The 21,981-nt window shown below is 41.5% G+C and overlaps 2 protein-coding genes across 9 annotated transcripts in view; both read right to left on the reverse strand.

Moving 5' to 3' along the window:
* Positions 1-21,981, reverse strand: part of inpp4b (inositol polyphosphate-4-phosphatase type II B) — a 218,774-nt gene that overhangs the window by 68,984 nt on the left and 127,809 nt on the right. For 7 of the 8 annotated variants that reach the window (XM_063883246.1, XM_063883249.1, XM_063883245.1 and 4 more), the window contains one exon: positions 17,969-18,048. In XM_063883246.1, coding sequence (XP_063739316.1) covers positions 17,969-18,048 — 80 coding nt within the window. Of the gene's footprint in view, positions 1-17,968; positions 18,049-20,912; positions 21,218-21,981 lie in introns of those variants that run through there. The other variant, XM_063883252.1, reaches the window with a different exon arrangement.
* LOC134864348 (zinc finger MYM-type protein 1-like) lies at positions 12,058-15,378 on the reverse strand. The gene is made up of 4 exons (XM_063883254.1): positions 15,339-15,378; positions 14,984-15,082; positions 14,703-14,783; positions 12,058-14,526 (listed from the first exon to the last, which is right to left on the reverse strand). Exon 4 carries the CDS (start codon positions 14,468-14,470, stop codon positions 12,194-12,196), a length of 2,277 nt encoding a protein of 758 aa, XP_063739324.1. The 5' UTR covers positions 14,471-14,526; positions 14,703-14,783; positions 14,984-15,082; positions 15,339-15,378; the 3' UTR covers positions 12,058-12,193.

A 21,981-nucleotide genomic window follows, 5' to 3' on the forward strand; every position in this document is an offset into this window, starting at 1 on the left:
GCGACAGAACACTAACTGTGGTCTACCATATCCACCGTCTTTTAATACGTGCTTCTATCAGAAATGTAATTGATTTTGGTAGAAATTTGTCTAAATTGGTTTCAATTTCAATAATCTTTAGGTCTTTTCCATACTTTACTATCATTACTCTACAGTTATCCTTTCACAGTAATCATTTCCATGAGATGAAACTACAAAAAAAAGGAATAAAAAGGAAGCTCCACTGTCAGGAAAAAGTAACATGAGAAGAGTTCATCTGATTAGATACCTGCTACTTCAAAATAAATGACTGGTTGCTTATTGAGACTGTGTGTGTGTGTGTGTGTGTGTGTGTGTGTGTGTGTGTGTGTGTGTGTGTGTGTGTGTGTGTCTGAATGAATACAATTTCTGTGCTGAAAAGCTTGTGACTGGATCCCATTTGCTAGGGACTTTACAGGTGGGAAATACACATGCCACCATCAATAACAATATGAATGCTGGAAAAGACTGCTGTGCCAAATACAATTCATCCAAAACACTGACCAGCCGGCAGGGATTACCAATAAAATATAAAATAGGCATCAGCATGGATCTTTGTCAATAGGGGAAGGAAACTGAGATGTTTGCTCTGAGAGGGATGCTGGACTACACGTCAGTTTATTGCATTTATTGAAATAGATAAACCTCAGGGCTGTTGCACCTGCCATGTTCTTCAGTCTAAGTTGCACCTTGTCCCTGCATGTAAAGGCTGCAGAAGCTATGTCACGAGACGTCAACACGGTGGAGCTGCAGAACAACAGAAGATGTTATCATGTTGGTGGCACTTGACCAAGAGCTGAGAGAACACCAGCATAAGCGCATTTGAAAAGCGGACCTATTTCACTCTTCACCAATGTGCCATATCTTGAAGCTGCCTTGATATGACCAGCGGTTTCTATAGTGAGAGCGATGTATCCCTGGGCATTGTGCACCGCTCAAAATGAATGCCAATAACTTTGCTCAAAGTTTAATTTAAGATTTGTCCTTGCACTGCTGACTTTCAACCGATATCAGCTGTAAGATGCAGTGAAAGCTAATGGGAGTTAAGAAACACAACTTAAGTAGCTGTTTTCACAGCAATACTCTCATTGAGCAAACAGCAAATAGCTTATCACGTGAAGGCAGCAAGTACACCTTTAAAAAAAGGAATCTAGCATTTTTTCACTATTGCTCTAGGTTTATTCATAGGCATTTTACAGTTTCAAGCTCATGGACGTCCTACTTGCCTTAAATAGCTATTTTTACAGTCAAACACACACATGATGGGGAATGAACTGAAACAAATACAATGTGGAGATAAAGATGATAACCATGTGAGTCTTAGCGCTCCCTAAGGGAGTCCAAGTCACTTAAAAAAACTCAATAAGAAAGGTCATCCATAACTCATAAAACTAGCCTGTTAAAATCAGATTACTGCAGGCAGCAAAGAGCTCCCTTCTTCTTCTCTTTGGTGAATGAAAGGGAATTAAGAGCTGGCTTTTCACAGGTCATTGGTAAAGACAAGCCAAGTATTTAACATTCTGCTCCTTCTCTGTGTTAAAAAGACACAGCGATGGGGTTCTGCAAAGCTATGCATCCCCCTGAATAATATAACTTCAGACTAACATGGAGCCATTTAAGAATGTGAACCTTGTGCAAATAGTGGAAGGTCTGTACTCTGACTGTAATAATAATAGAACCTCTGTATATCCTTCCTGCTTTTCCGGACATACAAAGAGAAGTGAAACTTGGGTATGGACAGATTTATTTTATTAATGCTGTACCTCCATCTCTGCCTCTCTCTCTATTGAAAAAAAAAGCTCCCGTAAATGAATAGGACACACTCACATGGTGGAGTAAACTACTGCTGAGAAATGCAACACAATAAAGACTTGACCTAAAATAAAGCATGTTCTGACTAGACACAGTCAGCATTCATTACAGAAACATGAAAGCTATTTAAGGGAGGACTTCGCCGCATGTCTTCGAGCCCCTCTGGTGTGTTTGTTGTGTTTTCTGAAGGTGTATGTGCATGTGCAAACCAACACATTTATTCGCACCTCCAAACTCCTTCTGCTCACACACACTGAGTATCCAGGAGAGGCCATTTGCCTAAATGCGGACGATCAAAACATCAAAACGTCCCCGCCGTGCAGCCTTTCCAGTGGTAGTTTACTCCAAACAGTGTCAACATTATGAGCCAACCTGAGCTTCTTGTTATGATAATGGGGGAAACATGTCACGGGTGATATGGAGCATGCATGATTGGACAAACACAACAACAATAGAGGAGAATTATCCTTGTTTGTCGAGATGCTCCAAACTTCAGAGAGCCGGTGACTCTAGAGATTTCCGAAGGTCAAAGGAATCAGACATCAAAACAAATACAGCAGCAAAATGAGAATTAACCTTCTCGTAGTGGCTAAACGAGTCTTTCAACCTTTATACAGTTTTGCACAAATGTTATATAGTGGTAGGGAATAAAAACTGAGATACATATATGGATATTTGGGATTTGGTACTCCTAAAAGAAGGTAACAACACATGTGCTTATTTCAAATAGGGAATTTTGACTTATAACTTACTATTTTAGAAACTCAAACTAAGAAAAACGGTATGACCTGAAAATCAACTTATTAAAATGTTACTGACTGTCACTCGAGAGCACTCCCCTACCAAGGTCTTTCAGGCCTGTCACCCCTTTCTTTCCTTCAAAAGGCTTCAATCCGAACAAGGGAAACCACATCCCTAATAATCTGTTTCTATGTTGGGAGAAAAAGGGTTACATTTATTTCTGTGGATGCATTAAGGATAGAGAAATCATCCACCTTACTTCCACGATTTACCATCCACATTTCACCATCCACCAGCTTGACTAAAATACAATGTCAAACGGCCTGTTGGATCCAGTGTTTTAAAGTGCACACTATCCGAGGTGTTCAGTGGACCACACCACCATCATCTACAGTGTGTTCTACACGCATAAAAGTGAATTTTTGTGGCTGATATTTGCTATTTGACTGATCTCTCTCTGCTTCTTGTAATGGAAATTTCCAGTCTCCTGATAGATATGTTTTCCAGTTGAACAAGCTATACCCTTACCCATTATCCTTATTAGTACATGGAGTCCAGTGACATTACACAATAACCAGCAAAGCCCTGCCTACCTCGAAATTGACCCAAGGGGTAATCATCCAATATAAGTGGAAACAGCTGTGTGGACCTTGCAAAAAGAACTAAATACCCTAGTTTTATGCACATAATGTATGGAAATGGACTTACACCTAGCCCCAATCTACTTTTTGACGACTCATAGCTCTTTCACACTACAGGCCAACATATCACACACATTCATACACCGCTACATGGTGCCATACCTCTCATCATCTCACCTAATCCTCATTCACACACTCCCGTACCATTTGCTACGCATTCAGGAGCAATTTGAAGTGCAATTTCTTGCCCTAGGACACTTTGCCATGTAGACTGGAGGAGCCGATCTTCCGATTACCGGACCACCCGCTCCATCTGGTAAACATGGCTGTTCCCCAATAGTTGCAGTCCTTATTCTTCTTTCAACTTTTCATATCTTGTGTAGGCTGCAAAATCCTATCTTACTTTAAAAGTGGTAGAGGATATAAACATGAGAGAAACTGCAGATAAAAACTTCACAGAGATGAGATAAACCGTAATCTGGTGAGATGTGTGAGTCCTACACCATCACTAGGAGAGAGCGTGTGTGTATGCGATGCACACAGTCGTATGTCCGAAGGTACACATTTTTTTCAGATATTTAACGTGTGATTTTATATTACCATAAAGCTGGAATGATGAACATTTTACTTCCTTATAAATGATGTTGAGATGCAGAAAGAGAAAGCAAATAGTTTTATGATGCAAGAAATCAAAACATTTGAATGCCTAAAGCCATTATGTCTCCAAATGTACACTACACTATGTTATTGAGGGTGATATTGAACAGCGAGGCAGACAGGATATTATGCATGACCTCGCCGTCTTTGGTGCACAAATTGGAAATGGAGCGAAAGGAAAGATTGCATTGCTCTCCGTTACATGGTCCCAGCAGGGTGCTTGACTGATGGCACGCAACACTTTAATCTTCGAGCAAAAATAGAGTACGGCATAAAAATAACAAACAGAAACCTGTGAGACACGATTTCATACACCTACTCTCCCTTTCTTCCTCCCTCTATGTTGTCCTCATTAGAGTCTTCTCATCACTTGGACAAGGACTTGAGCTGTGCCCCTAGCATGCCTTAGCACCATGTCGGGACGGATTTAGTAAATCTCTCTTCCCCATCTTTCGCTCTAAACACATCCCACTTTCCTTTCCTCGCAACATCTATATGTTGTGTGGCAAAGAGAGCTTTAGCAACGGACCTGATAAATGATTGACTGAGGCTCATAGATCTTACCTTGTTTATTGTGAACGTTAGTAAACAGCACTATACTTTGCTGGGGGCTTCAACAGAATAGTAATTATCCATGACAGGTAATTAAGAGCGCTCGTCAATGAGATATTTCTTTGTTTCGTCCATTTTCCTTTGAGAGCTGCATTTGGATGCCAAGCTGCAGCATTGGCCAAGTCAGTTATTTTCATATTCTGCCCATGAGCCCTGATGCCTGGGGGATCTCAGATTATGCAGAAATACTATGCGGAAAAATGAAGCATTTTTAGAATTGAAGGAGAAGAATGAGCAGGCCATATGTGCATTTATTTTATCCCACCTGAGTGCCTTCTCTCCCTCTTTTACATACATATGTGGCGTGTCTACCTGTGTGTGTGTTAATATTACCATATATACTGCATGCAAAGTGTGAGCCTATGTTTGTAATGTGTTTGTATGTGCATGGGTATTCTCATGTGTATATGCACTTGTGTGCATGGTAGGAGATGAGATTGCAAACCTATTCCACCTGCATTAAATGCATTATAAACGATTATTCCTGACCAGTGATGGGTAAGTTACTTCCCAAATGAAATAAAGTACATATTACTTATTACTGTCTTTTTAAAGTAATAAGTTACATTACATTATTACTGTCTCTGAACTGTAATGCGTTACACTACTTTGGCTTTAAATGCTAAAATGTAGTTTATTGCAGCTCATTAATTAAATCTATCTATGGCAGTGTGCTGAAATTAAACTCATGCTCTGTTTAACTGGGCTAAATTATATTTGATACCGGTAAAATTACGTCGCTGTTTGTTATTGAATAACATGTTAGTGGAGTCTCTGCACGGCCCTGTAACCTGCTGTATATGATCTGGTCTCTATGGCAATGTTAGCTCACCTTGTCATTGGTGTGTTAACGAGGATTTGGCTGACAAGCTTTCTAAAAGCCGGCGATTCCACAGAGGACAGAGGCTGCAGATCTTCAACACTCCGCCACGTGTCTTTGAACTTCTCGGGGTTCAACCAGCATAGCAGACCGAGAGAAAGTTACCTTCTGTTGCTTTGGCCTGAGCTCACTCCTGTCTTTTTCTTTTCTTTTCTTTCATCCGAGCCTGCAGTTCTCTATTGCGAATCTGTTTCTGCAGCCCTCTTAACTGATAGTAAACTTACTGAGTCACTATTCTACCGGCACAATTATTTTTGGTGTCGGAATGTCTCGCGATGTTTATGAATTCTTAGAAACAAAACACCACATCATTTCGGGTTAAAATGTGTTGTAACTGCGTTACTGAGAATTGTAACAGGTATTATATTACCCAAAATTCAGAAGTAACGCGTTATATAACTGCGTTACAGAAAAAAGTAATACATTACTGTAACACCGTTACCTTTGTAATGCGTTACACCCAACACTGTTCCTGACTCACACACCCACACACACTAACACACACATTGGCTTCCAAGAGTCCCTTCAATGTGTGAACTACAGATAAAACATTTCCCACGAGCTATACAATAAAGTGCTATGGCCTTAAGTGGCCTTTAGTCTCCCCTAAATGATTCAGTACATTGTTCCTTTATTCACTGCTACATAGATAAGAGAACTAAATGTACATGTTTTGTAATTATTATTACTTTTGTTATTATGTAATTAATATATATATATTTTTTCCCCCATACTAAAAGTGCCTCCACTTTCAATTGAGCAGCTAACGACCATATAGTGAAAAATGTATGAGTCTGTGCGTCACATGGGAGGGAAGAAGAAACCCTCCACAGCGTAGTATAATTAGCGAGTCACACACACGCAGATAAGTACACACATTTCTTTATTTAATTATTGTCTGGCATTTTTATGTCATGTTGTTTACAATATGGAGATCATTAATTTAGAATTTCCCTAAAGGACTCTTTAACCAAATGCACACAGAATGCTATTTTTGTGACTTAGTAAGCCTGTAATCACAACCACTACATGCCACAGATCGACCAAAACCCTTACCATGTGGGTACCAGCTCTCTAACCCCAAACGGGAGGAAAGTCCCCATAATCTGGCTGTGTGGAAAGATTAACGTCTACAGAAGATGACTAATTTATAACAAGTATACATTTTCTTCCATAGAAAAAGTATCATATTTGATCTTTAGGTTTTTAGGTCATGCTCAGAAACAAATCAGTCACAGGGGAGGACACACTGTGAGGGACAGTGAGCTTTCTCTGGGTAAGTGTGAAAATAGGACCATGGAGATAGTGAGTGCTTTGGGGGGGCAAAATAATATTATCATGATAGCAGTCTCAACTGTTACTGGTGGGACGGCAAAGTGAGGCTCTATCCAATGAGAATGGATGGATAAGCCATGAAGCCAGGCAACCAAGGCACTGGTCTGAGATAATGTAGCCCTGCCATCTCTTGTGCACACACACTCACACAAGCACACAAATGCATATCAAAATCAAATCTCAAACTGATCTGTAGAACTGGGTCATTGAGTGCCTCTCCTACTGAGTGTATAAAGTTTTAGAGATAACAACACGAGCAAAAGAGAACCAGCGCATGGGACGAGAGGGCGAGAGAATAAATGCAGAGCTTTCAGCGGGGCTCAATCAAACTGGATTAAGTCCATCATTTGGCAAAAGCTTGATTTATCCCCCCTATGTGCAACTGCAGTACCTTCTGTGTACATTGTACTGAATGTGTATTTTCACATTATGATTGTTTCATTTAAAAAAGACTGTGGTGGGTGCAGGAGGCTTACTTCCATTTTTTGAGAAAATAATCTTTCCTCCCGTGTGTATACATAACATGCATTATTGAGAGACCTCTGCAGTGCTGACATCCTTCCAGCTCCTGTGGCTCAGTGTTGTGTTGCTCGTCCCGAGTCCCCATTAAACCATGCTAGATTTAGAAATGTGCGTGCCAGACTCTATACCGGAGGTAGAAGCAGGTACAACCCATCTTGAGTTATTCACTAAAAACAACTCTGCAGAGCCTGAAGAGGGGTGGGATAAAAACTTGCAAATGTATGCAAATGGGTTTCTCGCTTGGGTTTGAAATAAAACGCAACAAAATCAAGAACAAATGACAATTCACGAATAAAGCAACGCTAAATCACAACACATTTAAATCACTTGTTACATTGCTATCAATGGCTAAATTCTCACTAAAAAAGCCTGAGACCATTACTCAGCATGACGCTGCCGTAAATACAGAGCATGTACTGCATGCATCTTTCAACCAGCAAGAAATTAAGGGCCCAATTATGAGTGGGATTAGTTATTGCATTGTAAATAAACACTCCTGACTAAGTCTGGCTGTGCAATGTATCATTGCCAAGGTCTAGGAGCACTCCTGCGGTACAGTAGCCCGTTCACTCTGTGTGAGTTATGGCCACAAGGGGATTAGGCAAGGAGTCCAAGTCCATATAACACTAAACCGCAGAGAGATTTACCACAGGCTCTGTGCAGATACCAGGGCAAGGGCAGCATGCTGCAGAGTGACTGTATCTGGTGAAGGAGAGGTTATACAAAATATGTATTTCAATATTAAAACAGTAAATCTGCTGCCTAGATTGTTTGCATATTTATATGATGATCAAATTTCAATAAGCCCAAAACAGTTAGTACATCTAATAATTGTCCAGTGCCCATATATCACAGAACATGCGAAAGCCTGCACAGAAAGAGAGACCATTTTAAACTCTGGACATGGCAGGTTACAACAAGCATGCTGCTGTGAGGTGCTTTTATCTGAGATCTCAGAGGAGTAACCTGGGGTGAGGAAACACTGAGGACATGCTGCTCTTATGCAAGTATATCTTAAAACTAAACATGCACACACTTGGAGCAAAGCAGGCATAGCCATACACCTACAAACAGATACATATTCTCAATATCATCTGCTACTGCAGGAAACTTTGGGCTTATATTTCTGTAAAGTCACTGACTATGCAACCACTGGTACTGTAGTAGTGGGGGGCATTTTTTGGAGTTGTTTCATAAATGTAGGCTAGTTACTTTTTTTCATCTGAAGTCTACTGTCTCTGACCATTATAGTTTGTCCTGTTTCAGCCCTTTCCCACATACACACAGTCAGTGATCTACAGCCTGTTTTCCAAACAAAATGGCACAATTGATTTTAAGTGGACTGGATACAAAGAAATAATACAACAAAGAGTGAGAAAGAGATCGGATTTGAATTCAAGTAGGGGACAATCAAAGGCAGTGTCAAGCTTTTATAGGTGCATTGAGGTAATGCTTCTCTCTTCTTTTTTTGGAGAGCTTAGTCACTTTTTTGGGAATGTTTCAACACTGCAGCTATCTAAAACCTGACCTCAAACAACACAGTGACATTGCTGCTAAATCATTTCCTTAGAGGACGTCAGTGTTGAGAATCTGCTGCCCAGACTTTAAAAGCAGAGCACACACTCCAGCTTTTCATTTTGTTCAAATTCATTCTTATCTTTGCTAACAAACTCAAAAAAACTGTAGTCTTTAAAAATACATTCAACACGTTCTGTTTGTGAAGGTGCATTACAGAATTATCATCAGGCTGACTGCGTGCTGACCAAATTAAACATCAATAATTCCCTTTAAATCTGTTTTCTGCTCTTTGAAAACCAAAAGGTCAAGACTTCAAAGAAACAACACAATCTCCGACTAGCTGTTTTTTTGCTGTTGTAAATCTGTGTGTTGTATAAATGCCCGTGCACTGCTTCTGTTTTTATGAGGAGCGCCTTTCTGCTCTTTGAAAGCGGCAGAAAGATACCACTTTTTCATCAATGCTTCAATGGAATATAGTGCCTAAAATAGAGGTCGTTTTTTAAAAAGGTCCATGTATCCAACCATCTCACTCATTCAACGTCACACTGTCAGGAACTTTAAAAAAAAAGTGACCCAAATCAAACCGGTCGGGCCTTCCAGGAAAATCAAAACAATCCGTGACTAACATCCTAAACAGCCACACATGAAAGTGAGCTCGTGACCTGAGAGAGGAGCTGAAATGCAGGAAGAAATCCTGGGAATAAGGAATGAGCTCGAGGAGGTCGGCCCTGCAGCAGATTGAACTTGACTGAAGGCCCAAAGTAAAAGCAAAGTCGCATACTGGTCAAACACCAATTTCCTCTCTACATATGCTCAGAGGCAACGTAAATCTGGAGCCTATGAAGAGAAGTTGGTCAAAGTCGGATTGGTTTTTGAGGTCAGTAAAGGGAATAGTTTCTTGTGAGGTAGAGATAAAAGCAATCCCTCTTTCTCTCTGCTGAGCGAAGTGAACTCTAAGTAACCAACTTTCTGCAACAACTAACTAGTGAGGAATAGAGTTGGGTAGCAAAACTCTGTTGCAAGTAAGAACCAAATCCAAAATGCCAAGTAACCAAATAGAAAAAAATAATTTCAGTTCTGCTTTTTGGTTTGTAAACACAGTGAATGAAGATGTAATGAACCGATAATTATTACATCGGATAATATAATGTCAACAACCCAATTCAACCTATCCATTAACAGGTTCCCTAAACATTATGAAGCAAAGTGTGAGTATACACATTCATCTTTCAAAGGTTTTTATATATTAGTTTTTTCTTCCCGTGAAAATTTCATGTGAGCTATTTACATTCCGGTCCATGTCAGAGCTGCAGTGGAGCTGATTGGACAGCAGAACTAATGTGAACTGTGACTCAGAAGCTCGTCTAGAGGTCAAACATCCCAGGATGAATCATACATGCTCATGAACCAACAGGCAAACTGTCTTTCCTCTGCGTGTCAGTCTTTGTTACGCGTGCATCGTTGACCTCGCATTGTAACACATTGCAGCTCCAACACTTCACCAGCAGCCGCTCTTCAGGACATGATCCCTTTGTGTGTGCCTTTTTGTGTAGGGAACACTTTAAATATGTTGCTTGTCATTATTTAGCACAGTACAGATGTCTAAAATGCTGTGCTTGAATAATCTTTTGTCATTAATCAGCCCCACATCTATGAATTCAAGTCATGTCCGTGTTTTAATTTGTTATTATTCTGTTCTCGCTTTACTTTGTTAATACAGTGAAACCTTTCCAAATGTAATTATTTTTAACCCCTCCTAAAGCAGGGGCTCCTGACCTTTTGGAATTATGACCCCCAAAATGAAGGAAGGGCCTCTTGGAGATGCTACTCACTGGTTGCATTTCCCCCTTGCTTTAAGCCAAATATTTCAAATGCCTGAAGAGGTCATATTAGCCATTTATTAACAAGAAAAGAAGCTAAGATTAATGCAAAGTCTGAAAAAGTCTATGAAATGTTTTCTTCTTGCCTACCTTCTTAATCATTTCGGTGACCTTAATGATTTATCTTAAGACCCAATTGGGACTTCCGACCCTTCAGTTGTAAAACACTAAGAGTTATTTGTTTTTATTTTGTATGAATGCTTGCTTATTTCTTTGATATGCAAGTGTGCAGTTTGTCCTACTGTTTTTAATCTGCACTGTACGTCTGCTGCTGTAACAATATAAAAGGTCCCTGCTTGGGGACAAATAAGGGGTTTCTGATGATGAAAATTATAATTTACATGCAGCATTTCATAAACAGTAAGCAGGTGGATAATGGTATAGTAGTTGTAAGTGCGACCTTTGAATACTGTAGCAAACTGTTGGCATTTTTAAAAACGGATTTTGATTTCCTTCTCATAAAAAAGCCGTGTGGCAGCATCGTAAGCATCACAGGAGGACTTTATGTTATCCTCTGGAATAAATAATAAACTACAGAACAACACAATGAGCCAAAAAGACAACAGTGTTACTACATGGAAGCAGCATGACAAGCCTCTGCTGTTCAACCTCCAGCGTGAAAGTGTGCATGCAAACACACACATGGGCAAAGGCACAGGCAGGGGGGGCTGTCATTTTCTATTCTCTCCGCAGCTCGTACAGTCAATCGTGCAAGATACAATTATACCTAGTGACATGGGATCACCTACAGGAAATGAAAAGGATAACAAAAGGGAGCAGGGAAAAGAGAGATTGCCCAGGGGGAACATTTCCAGACACAACTATGAGTGTGAAGGAAAAAGGAAATACAGTTTGATAATACAAACAGGAGAATCTATCCCAGCACTCTGTGTATGGCAGCATAATATATGATGAAATGTTTGTTAGAATGCAGCGGGGAAATACTTTATGAATCCTCATATGCAGCAGTCGCAGCAAGCAATGACAGACATCAGAAGTAAACGTGGTACACAAAGCAAGCCTTTAGCTGTAGCATTAGCTTAACCAAAATAAACACCTGCCTTTAAACATCCACCTATGACCATAATAATGAACAGTGTGGACAAACTTGCGATGTGTTGTAACTGTAAACCACACCCAACAGAGATCCACTTGCACATCACTGCAGCAACATGTTGAATGTGTCTGTTGAGGATGGGTCATGATTTTCACTATTGTTTTCAATAGCAACTATTACATTGTCAGGAAGAAATGTATATTCCCCTATTTGTACCAGAAACTCCTACAGGGCATGGGACCAGATCCTGGTGTTATATTAGCAGATCAGCCTGGAGTGGAGGGGAACCATTTGATCTGTGAGTGTGGAGCGAAGATTAGCACGACTCCATCCTACTCACACGCCATGGTGTTAAAACAACGCGTAGGTAAAACCAGGCCCGTTTCTAGGATTTTGGGGGCCCTAGGCAAAGAAGTTGTTGGGGGCCTTTAAAAAAAAAATTTCCGCAATTCTGTGCGTTTTAATCACAAAAGAGGTCAAACATACACTGAAAAGTAGCCTTTATTATTTTTTTTATTTCCTACTGAAACTGCTGCTTGCGGCCCTTGGCCTCAGCAAATGCAGACACAATCCCCTCCAAGTCCAAAGACCTGCGGACGTCACTCTCAATTGACATGAGTGCCAGTCCAGAGAGCCTCTCTTGGCTCATAGTTGACCTCATGTAATTCTTTATGCGCTTCAGAGATGAAAAGCTCCTCTCTCCGGAGGCAACCGAGACAGGAAGGGTCAGAAGTAGGCGCAGTGCAATGCTTAAATTGCTGTACAGGTCCAACAGCTTCTCACTGTATATGTAGTCCAGCATTTTAAATGGGCACCTGGATACTTCATCTGGAAAGGTGTGGACAGCAGAGTTGATCTCCAATGCCAAGTCGTCTGCATCAATATCATGGAGGGTTTGTTCCACTTTCCTGCATCTCTCATGCAATTTCCCAGTCTTGATTGTGGCCCTCATGATATCAATGCTGAACAGGAAGTCGTACAGGGCATACACCCCCTCCAGTCTGGAAAATCTGTCTTTTAGGCTGGTGATGGCAGTGTCAACCAAAGGCAGGAAGAAGTCCCTTCTGAAGGCCTCTTCTGGGGTCGATTGGGTTTCATCTGTACTCTCGTAAAGGAACTGCCTTTTCTTTTTACGTTGCCTTTTCTCAGGCAATTTCCTCTCAATTTCCAGATCTTCTGCAATCTCCATTGCATCCGTTTGGCTTGATGCGAGTCCATTTTCCCTGAAATCTTCTAGGTACTCTGTCACTCCCTCGGTTTCTTTTTTCAGTGTTTGCATTGAAACATCCGGGCTCTGGAGGAGCTTGCTCATATGGTTAACCTGATACAAAACGTTGTACCAGGTTATTGTGCACAGAAGAAAGGACCATGTTTTAAGCTCACCATGTAAGCTTTTTGCTGAGGACATGGTCTCTGAGTCCCCCTTCTCTGTAGCATATGTCTCCAGTGCTGACAGTCCGTCTAGTATTTCAGGTAGATGGTACCGCACTACCTTCACACTGTCAATTCGGGCCTCCCATCTCGTCCCTGAAAGTGGCTTAAGGGTGAGCTGCTTCACATGCTGCTTCAAAATTGCCCAGCGGTGCACAGAGGAACTGAAAAGGTTGTACAGTCGTTGCAGCATACCAAAAAAAGACATGGACAACACTGAAGACTTGGCAGCATCTGACACAACCAGATTTAGTGTGTGACTGCTGCATGGGATGCATAGCGCCTTGTTGTTCAGCTCTAAAATTCTTGCCTGCACACCCTGTTTGTGGCCCATCATATTGCTGCCATTGTCGTATGACTGCCCACGGCAATCTGAAATGCTGAGGTTGTGCTTCTCCAACTGGTCAAGCAGGATTTCACTGAGCCCTTTACCAGTTGTGTCTTCAACATGTACAAATCCCAAAAAATGCTCAGCAATAGAAACAGGTGTTTCACAGTTGACAATCCTGAGAACAACAGAAAGTTGTTCCTTGTGGCTGATGTCAGGAGTGCAATCCATGATCACGGAGAAGTATTTTGCTTTGTGCACTCTTCTTGCAATCTCCTGTAGGATTTTGTCTCCGACCAGCTGAATGATTTCGTTCTGAATGACTCCACTCAGGTAATGCACCTTTGTCTCTTTGCATTGTATTCGTCTGATGTGTTCATTCATTACCGGATCAAACTGTGCTAGGAGTTCCACTTGAGCCAGAAAATTCCCATTGTGGCGATCATACACGGTACTGGTAGTTCCTCTCAAAGCCTGGTTGCGTTCTGCCAGATGGGAAACTATGGCAATCACTCTCCGAATCACGCCTTTCCAGTGTTCAACTTCAAGTTGCATCAACTCCATCTGTCTTTGATCAATCAGTGTACTGGTTTGCAGTCTCCTCTGAAGGTCGTGCCACTTTTTCACATTGTCACAGTGCACCTTTGTGCACTCGTGTTTTTTTAGGCGATAGGAAAGGTTCTTCCATCCACCGTAGCCACAGGTCGTTAAGGCATTGTCACGCTCACGCTTCCCGAAAACAGTACAAGGGAAACAGAACACTCCATCTGTGTGGATGGAATACACCAGCCACGATCGATGTATATTCTCACCATTTTTCATGGTTCTTTTGTAACTGTCCTTGGTGAATCTTCGAGGAGGATTGTCTAAGTTTTGCGGGAATTCAATGTCCATGATTTGCACAGGTCCTTTTTTGACTATTTCACAGCGCATACTGCTTGTTAGGACACTGGGCCAACATCCTGGGTCATCACTTAATGTGGTGCTTGCAATACCTACAGGTACCCCAGTTCTGGATGGTGGGGTGGTCTCTGCCATGTCAATGTCATCTTCCTCTTTGTCCTCCTCATGAAGTGGAGATGGAGTTGATGGCACTGTTGAAAACATATAGTTGCAAATTAATTTATAGCACAATTGCCATGTGGTAAGTACAGCAACTAGGGAATGGTGATCTACTTGTATAATGCTTTAAAAAGAAAGGGTCATTTTAATACACTTTCATAGCACATGGGTGTTAGGTGATAAGTTGAAATTGTGCGGCTTAATGCACCTTCTGTTGAACCACTGCTGGGAAGTGGTGTGGATGCTTCCACTTGCTCCTCCTCAAGTCGTGATGGAGTTGATGGCACTGCTGAAAAATATGTAATTACAAATTAATTCATGGCACAGTTTCATGTGTGAAGTACGACAACTAAATGCTTAAGGTATGGTGATCTACTTGTGTAACGCTTTATAGCAAATGGTCATTTTAATACACTTTCACAGCACATGCTGCTATAACTTTGGGTCACTATGATAGGTGATAAGTTGAAATTGTGCGGCTTAATGCACCTTCTGTTGAACCACTGCTGGGAAGTGGTGTGGACGCCGCAATGTTGTCTTCCACTTGCTCCTCCTCATAAACATGTGACGAAGACGATGTTGATGGCCCTGGTGCAAAAATAAATAAATACATAAATAATATTCTTTTTATTTATATTGCACATTTTGCATGCATTGATCTCAACAACTCAGTTATTCATTAACATTAGTGAATGTCCCACATATTTGAAATGTCCAGAAGACTCTGTGGGCAAGTGGAATGAATACACACAACTATGACTTGAATTAGAAAAATGTAAAGTCATTTTGATAACATCAAGTGTGTTGATAGAAGGCACTAATAATAGGTAGAAAAGAACGTTACCTTCAGTAGCACCAGAGACAACACTTGGTAGAGCGGGATGAAGAAATTTCAGCAATGCCCCTTGGAGAAAGAATAAGTACTGTATGATCAGCTTGGTTATTTTTCAAATGCTTTTGAAATCCTATCATTTTACAGTCTGATAATTGTGGTGAAATAGATATTAAAAGCATTACACACAGTTCCTACTAGGCGGTTTAGTGGCGGTTTCTATACGACTACAGGTGAAGCACTGCTTCACCAAAAAAAAGTAAAAAAAATAATAATAATAAAATCTTACAATAATCCCGTTTTCACTGGTTTGAAAACAGAAATACAGTCACTAAGACGAGCTGTTTTCCTGAAATCAATTCTGTGAGTGGCAACAGCGCCATCCCCGCACCCGTGGTGTGTCTGTGTGTGTCTGTGTACTGTCTGTGTCCCATAGAAAAAGCTCAAAGCTATCGGTACAGTTTTTAACGGTGGTCCAGTGGTATTTACAGCTATCATGGAGACCAACAACAACAAACAGCAGAATAGGTTTAGAAAAGGATTAATTGACACTAAAGTGGCTGTTTTCTTCATGTGGCTGATCTGCGCCGGGATGTTAACCGTTAAAATGTAAATAAAGTAAGTAAATCAACCCAATGGTATTCTAGCAAAATTATTGTAAACTCCCATGTTAATCTCCTATTAAATAGCTAGCTACTACAGGAATAACTATTTCACTGGTTGTCTCAAGGCTCTAACGACTGAAAACATATGTGAAGTTTATTTAGGATATTAAGAGGAATTAATCGTTGATCAATTTGGCCAGCTGATAACGTTATGAACTTATAGTGAAGTCAAAGGTAGCAGTTTAAGTTTGGTTAGCATGCTAGCATGCCAAACCACTGGTTCCTAGCTAGTCGTCGTTACAACCTCGCTACTCTAGCAAAATATGGTATACCCTGCCTGGCACAATTTTCATGTTGATTGTGTATATTCTACTTACCGGTGTCTTGTTTTCTTTTCTGCTCCTCTTCCCTTTTCTTCTTCTTTTTTTGATTGCCGGAGAGATAATTTCGCTTCATTTTAATTTTTCACTTTTCACTTGCACTTGACGCTGTCGCGCTAATGCATGGGAAAGGGGGGCCCCCTCGAGCTGGGGTATTTCGACTACAATGTGTCGTTGCGCTTTTCGGACATCGCATGCTCTAGGGAGGCGCTGTTGCTGCCCTCGCAGTCGCAGCAGAGCCCTTCATATACAGATGACTGCTTATTATTATGAAGCTATTTAAAATCGTCATTGCTGTTGAATACATGACCTGTCTTATTGGTATGCATGTTGTTTGATTCATGTTGCATTTGTATCAGACTTTTCTTTGAATTTTGAAAAAAAAAAAAAAAAAAAAAAAAAAAAATCTTAACCTGTCGTCTTTGGGGGGCCTCCTCCTACTCGGGGGCCCTAGGCAATTGCCTACCATGCCTACCTGAACGCGACGGGCCTGGGTAAAACATGTGTGGCACGCACGTTCGTTCATCTCTTTGCCAGAAGATGAACAGAATTAGCTGCAGCACTTGAAGATGCAAATACAGTATTCCAAAAAAATGTTTTGTGTGGAATCCTTCAGTAAATAAACAAAAAAGGAGGTGGAGAGGGAACTCTGCCAGGTAGTCTACTACAACTACGCCATTTGAGAGTGAAGCTCCCAGCAGGAGTGGGTTTATGCACAGGATGGTGGGTCGGAAAGTACCCACCCACTGAATATCGAGAGGTATTTTTGCTTGAAATTCTCCTCCCTACTGTTGACCAGGGATTGTTGATCGTGGTATTCTTACTTTAAAGAAGTGCCAAGCATTTAAACAATATACAAAAAAAATGTTCAACTAATGCAGGAATTGCACTTGGCTTAGTTTCAACTGGAACTGTTCTCTCCTTCAACTGCTGTGAGTAAAATAACGCAACCTACCGTTTCATGCTTTCATGCAAAGCCTTGGTAGCCATTTATTCTTTGACCTCAATCATATTCCTGAGCGATCAAGTCAAGCACTTTATTAGAAGGACACAGGATTATTCATGTTCCAAAATCTTCTCAAGGTTTTATTCAACCTAACGTTGTGTTTTCAAGGAAGGTCAATCATTAACTCTCAAATTATGAAGCATTACTTACTTAAAGTAGAGGATATATCTAAAACCTTGATCTGCATTCAAACAGACCAAATATTAAACAAACAAAAGAAAATTGATTCTTGTGGTTCTCAAAATGTAAAAAAATGTAATTGAAAAAAAGAAATGTTGGCCCACCTTCAAACAAGACACATGTATTCCTTTTCAATCCATTCATTTTACATCCTCTCAGAAATCACTCTTATTCCCACTCCCAGTTACCACAAAAACACACAAAAAGCAGATCAGAGTGTTGTATTCCCACATGCTCACACAACATCTCCGTAACAAACAACACTGGCAGCTACTGCTACATTCCTGAAGCTGCTCTTGCAACATCTGTGGGCATGTTTCTGTTCCCAACTCGCCTCAGTTTGATGTTTGAGTCTGTCTGTCAGTTTTTCGTGCGGAGAAGCATAATCTTTGGACTCAGAAGTTTACATTTTCTATAGCCTGGAGGAGCACAGAGTGCGATGAACAGAGTATGGCAGGAACATTCACTTACCTGAGACTCAAGGTCAGCCGTTCATCTTTAGCCCTCAGCAGATCGCCTACTGAAAACGTGGCACTACCCAGGAAGCTGCTCTGTAGAACCAGACAGAAAAAAAAGATAGTCAATTAACATGGAGCACAGTGTCTCAGCAGCAAGTAAAGGATTAAAATAATACAAAAATATACTCTTTTCTGCTTTTGATGGTATGCTATGAGGGTTAAAAACAGGTAAATGTCAGACAAAGTGTCAGGATTGCCTTTGAGCCCTGTGATCTGAAACAGCAAAAATGTAAAATTCTGTTGACAGAAAACACAGTCAGGGACACAAAATCCACTCTCCTTTTCTGTCTCTCCTTCACCCTCCCTCTCCCTGTTCTCACGGCTCTGACAACCTGTGTTTGCTGCAGGCCTGAAGTGAACAGGAGGTGTCAGCACACCAGAACTGGGTCATGGAGAGTGGTACGGGACGAGCCCATCAATAACGATGAGAGATGATCTTCATTCATAGAAAACACACATGCACACACTCCCTCTCTTGCACAGATGCGGAAACAACCACACACACATAGTCAAGACCTGCACCTACATGTAACAACCATTAACATGCTAGCGTATGCTGCAGGACTCGGGGGGGGGGGGGGGGGGTTACACAGTGCCACATTAGTGCCAGTTCTGTTTCTGCGAACACCAATATCACAATTGGTGTATTGCCCCTGTCTGTTGCGTCACATAGTTGTCAAAGCATTGCCTCTGAAGATGAAAACAGGACTGGGTTTTAAGAAAGCTTAAACAAATGTGATACTTTTTTACTGTCCACACAAAAAACACTCCAGGATCTGAAAATAGGTTGAACTGATTCGATATGCAGGATCAGTATCGGACCAAATAGTCATAACCACGGCTGCAAGCAATGATCATTTGTCATTATTGATGGAAGTGTAGACCATTCCCGCACTTCATTGATCCAAAACGTTGTCAATTAGAATTCAGAAAATACCAATATGATCATTATAACTTCCCAGTACTCCAAATAATACCTTTTATTTAAGTGCAAACCTAAACACATTTACTGCAGCATGCTCATAAGCATCATATATGTCACAAAAAGCCACAACTGAGGGAAAGTTTGGTCCCCTCCTTCTTTCTATTCTTCTATTGTTTGGCTCCACTTTCACCTCTCGATTCCACCCACTGCGTTGCTCTTTTTTTCCGTCTCTCTACGGTCTCCTGTATCAGATCAAAAAGGGCATCCTGTCTGCTGACCTTTTCTCTCAATTCTTTCCTCCCTGAGCATTTTCCTGCTTCCCCGTATACCAATCCCACATGTAGGCAAACAGGGACTCTCACGCATGTGAGCACACGCATAAAAAGAGGACAAAACCCAAACACAAGGTCAGTCAAAACCCCATAACAATAAAACACATTGAAACAGAGTAACATGTTTTAAAAGGAACAGCCTGAAGCATCACATTCAGTTACATGTTGGTGGTATGTCCTTATTTGATCAAACAGAGCTGGGATCCCCAGTAGGCTTGATATGCAAAACGTAATATGCTTCAGCAATGACGTATTATCAGCCAATCGTAGTTTGCTCTGATAACCCAGAGCATGAGGCACAGAAGGCTATTACACACCTTGGAGGAACATTATATCCCTATGTAACCATTACTCCCAAGCCAGCACAGAGCGTCTGGTAAATGGTCTTAGAAATCCATTCCTTAGCATCTTTTTATGGCCCCTCACGATGAGGGCTTTAAAAGTAATGAAGCTCTGGAGACCGTCCTCTTACGCACGATCAAAGTGGCTGTGCCACGGAAAATGAGAGAAAGATAGGGGCAAGAGGAGGAGTGGAGTAAGGAAAGAAGACAAATGATGCTCTTGCTGGATCATGGAGGATTGATTATGATGGTTTCCTTCTCTCATGCTCTGGCTCTCTCTTTTTTCTATCCATCTTCTTCATCCCCGTGACTGTTTCTATTGGCCATGCCGGTCGCGAGCCAAGAGAGAGAACTTTTGATCTACGATGTCCTTCACTAGGGTTCAAAAAAAGAGACCGCAAGACACTTTACACAAGCTCAGGGATAAATACACCAACCGAACCTAACCAAACACAAAGTGCTCTCGAGGATACACGCTGAAACTCTAAAGATCAATCAAAGACCACAAAACCAGAGAAACAGGAGCATGTTGGAGCTGATATATCGTTACAGGCAGTCCCAAGCACTTGTCTGTGGACCAGTGAAAGCCACGCGGTCTGTCCATCACTGGGCAGAGGTAAACGGCCCAACTCAAGCTGTAGATGTATTGATTTTCTCTACACCCTGGGGTGACAGAGTTACACACACACACACACACACACACACACACACACACACACACACACACACACACACACACACACACACACACACACACACACACACACACACACACACACACACACACACACACACACACACACACACACACACACACACACACACACACACCATCATTCCGTCTCCCTATCCGTCTCCCTCACACACACACAGGCTGCAGAGAATACCTGGAGGAGAGGACATTCTTTCACATTGGATGCCAGCAAATGGCATTCTGAATAAATGGCAGAAGTGACAGTTTTGGCACCGGCTGAATAACACACATCTGGCAAACGTTTATGAATATGAACAGAGTTATACCATGGAGGTCAGGAGTGTCTCCGTGAATAGGCTGCGCCTTCACTACGAATATAACTTTACAAATTGGCCTAATTAAGTCAGAACAGATGTCATGACACGCCATTTGTACTTACATTCAAATGTGTACACAATATGACCACAGTTACTTAAAATTGACACGGGGGAGAACACACACAGACAAGGTATAAATACAGTATATAACAACACACACACACACACACACACACACACACACACACACACACACACACACACACACACACAAGGTAGTCCACTTACAGTTATGGTGCAGCAACAAGAGTAAGGCAGTTAAAGAAACTGATATAGAAAGGAGGAACGGCTGACAGTAATAAAGAGAGAGGAAAAGAGATGTTATGTCTTCTTTCTTCCTCTTAATGAGCTCCAAGACGGTTCTTCCTACACATCTTCCTCCAGTCGTTAGTTAGTTATTCCATATGTTAAAAGAGCAGCAGGCACACTGGCTGATACATACATTGAAAACACACACACAATAAGACACACTCTGCTGCCTCCGCTGTGACTGAGTGAGCTACCGGCGTTACCGCTGCTGCCACTGCTGCCGCTGCTGCTGCTGCTGCTGCTGGCTTGACAGTAAGACCAGAGAGAGAGACGGGGGGAGGAGAGAAGGAGGAGGGAGTCACAAGAGGGGAGGGAGTCAACAAGCAGCCTAGGTGGAGAGGGGGCAGGAGGAGGAGGAGGAGGAGGGTGGACTAACACAGAAGAGGAAGGGACAGAGAGGAAGGAAGACAGACAATTAATGGGTAGAGAACCAAAATATAAATGCAGAAAAGGGAAGAGGAATTTAGAGAAAGAATGATAGTAAGACATAGAGATATATAAATATATACTTATATAATGGTGTACTTTATTATTGAGTGTTTTAAAGAAGGCACTTTGAATTGAGAGGAAGACAGAGAGAGAGGAAACTGTCTCAGTTGTGTGTCACACATCGGCTGCAGCCTGTGACTCATACGGCCAACAGGAAATACAAATGTGTTATGGCTACTTGAATCAACATGCATTTCTAGTGCAAGGTGCAGGTGTATGTAGGAGTGTGTATGGGTAAACACTTGAAAACCCATATTGACATACTTGACGATCCCACAAGTGGCTTGTTGAAAACGCTCTTTACATTTAAAGCACAGTGCTGCAGCAGAGGGACAGAAGAAACCCGACCCTTTGAGACATGGAGACAATGACGAACAAACACACAGCAACACCAGTGACATCGAGCTCAGGTTTGAACTATCTCAACTGAAACCTCGGATTAAGCACGCTTTAATTTACCCAAGGTGACACAAGGGGGGTGAGTAATTCGGGCAGAACA

Source organism: Eleginops maclovinus, chromosome 5 (genome assembly GCF_036324505.1).
Source record: "Eleginops maclovinus isolate JMC-PN-2008 ecotype Puerto Natales chromosome 5, JC_Emac_rtc_rv5, whole genome shotgun sequence".
Taxonomy (NCBI): Eukaryota; Metazoa; Chordata; class Actinopteri; order Perciformes; family Eleginopidae; genus Eleginops; species Eleginops maclovinus.

Excerpts from the sequence above, each read along its gene's own strand:
- LOC134864348 (XM_063883254.1), bottom strand. The coding sequence starts at position 14,470 with ATGGCAGAGACCACCCCACCATCCAGAACTGGGGTACCTGTAGGTATT.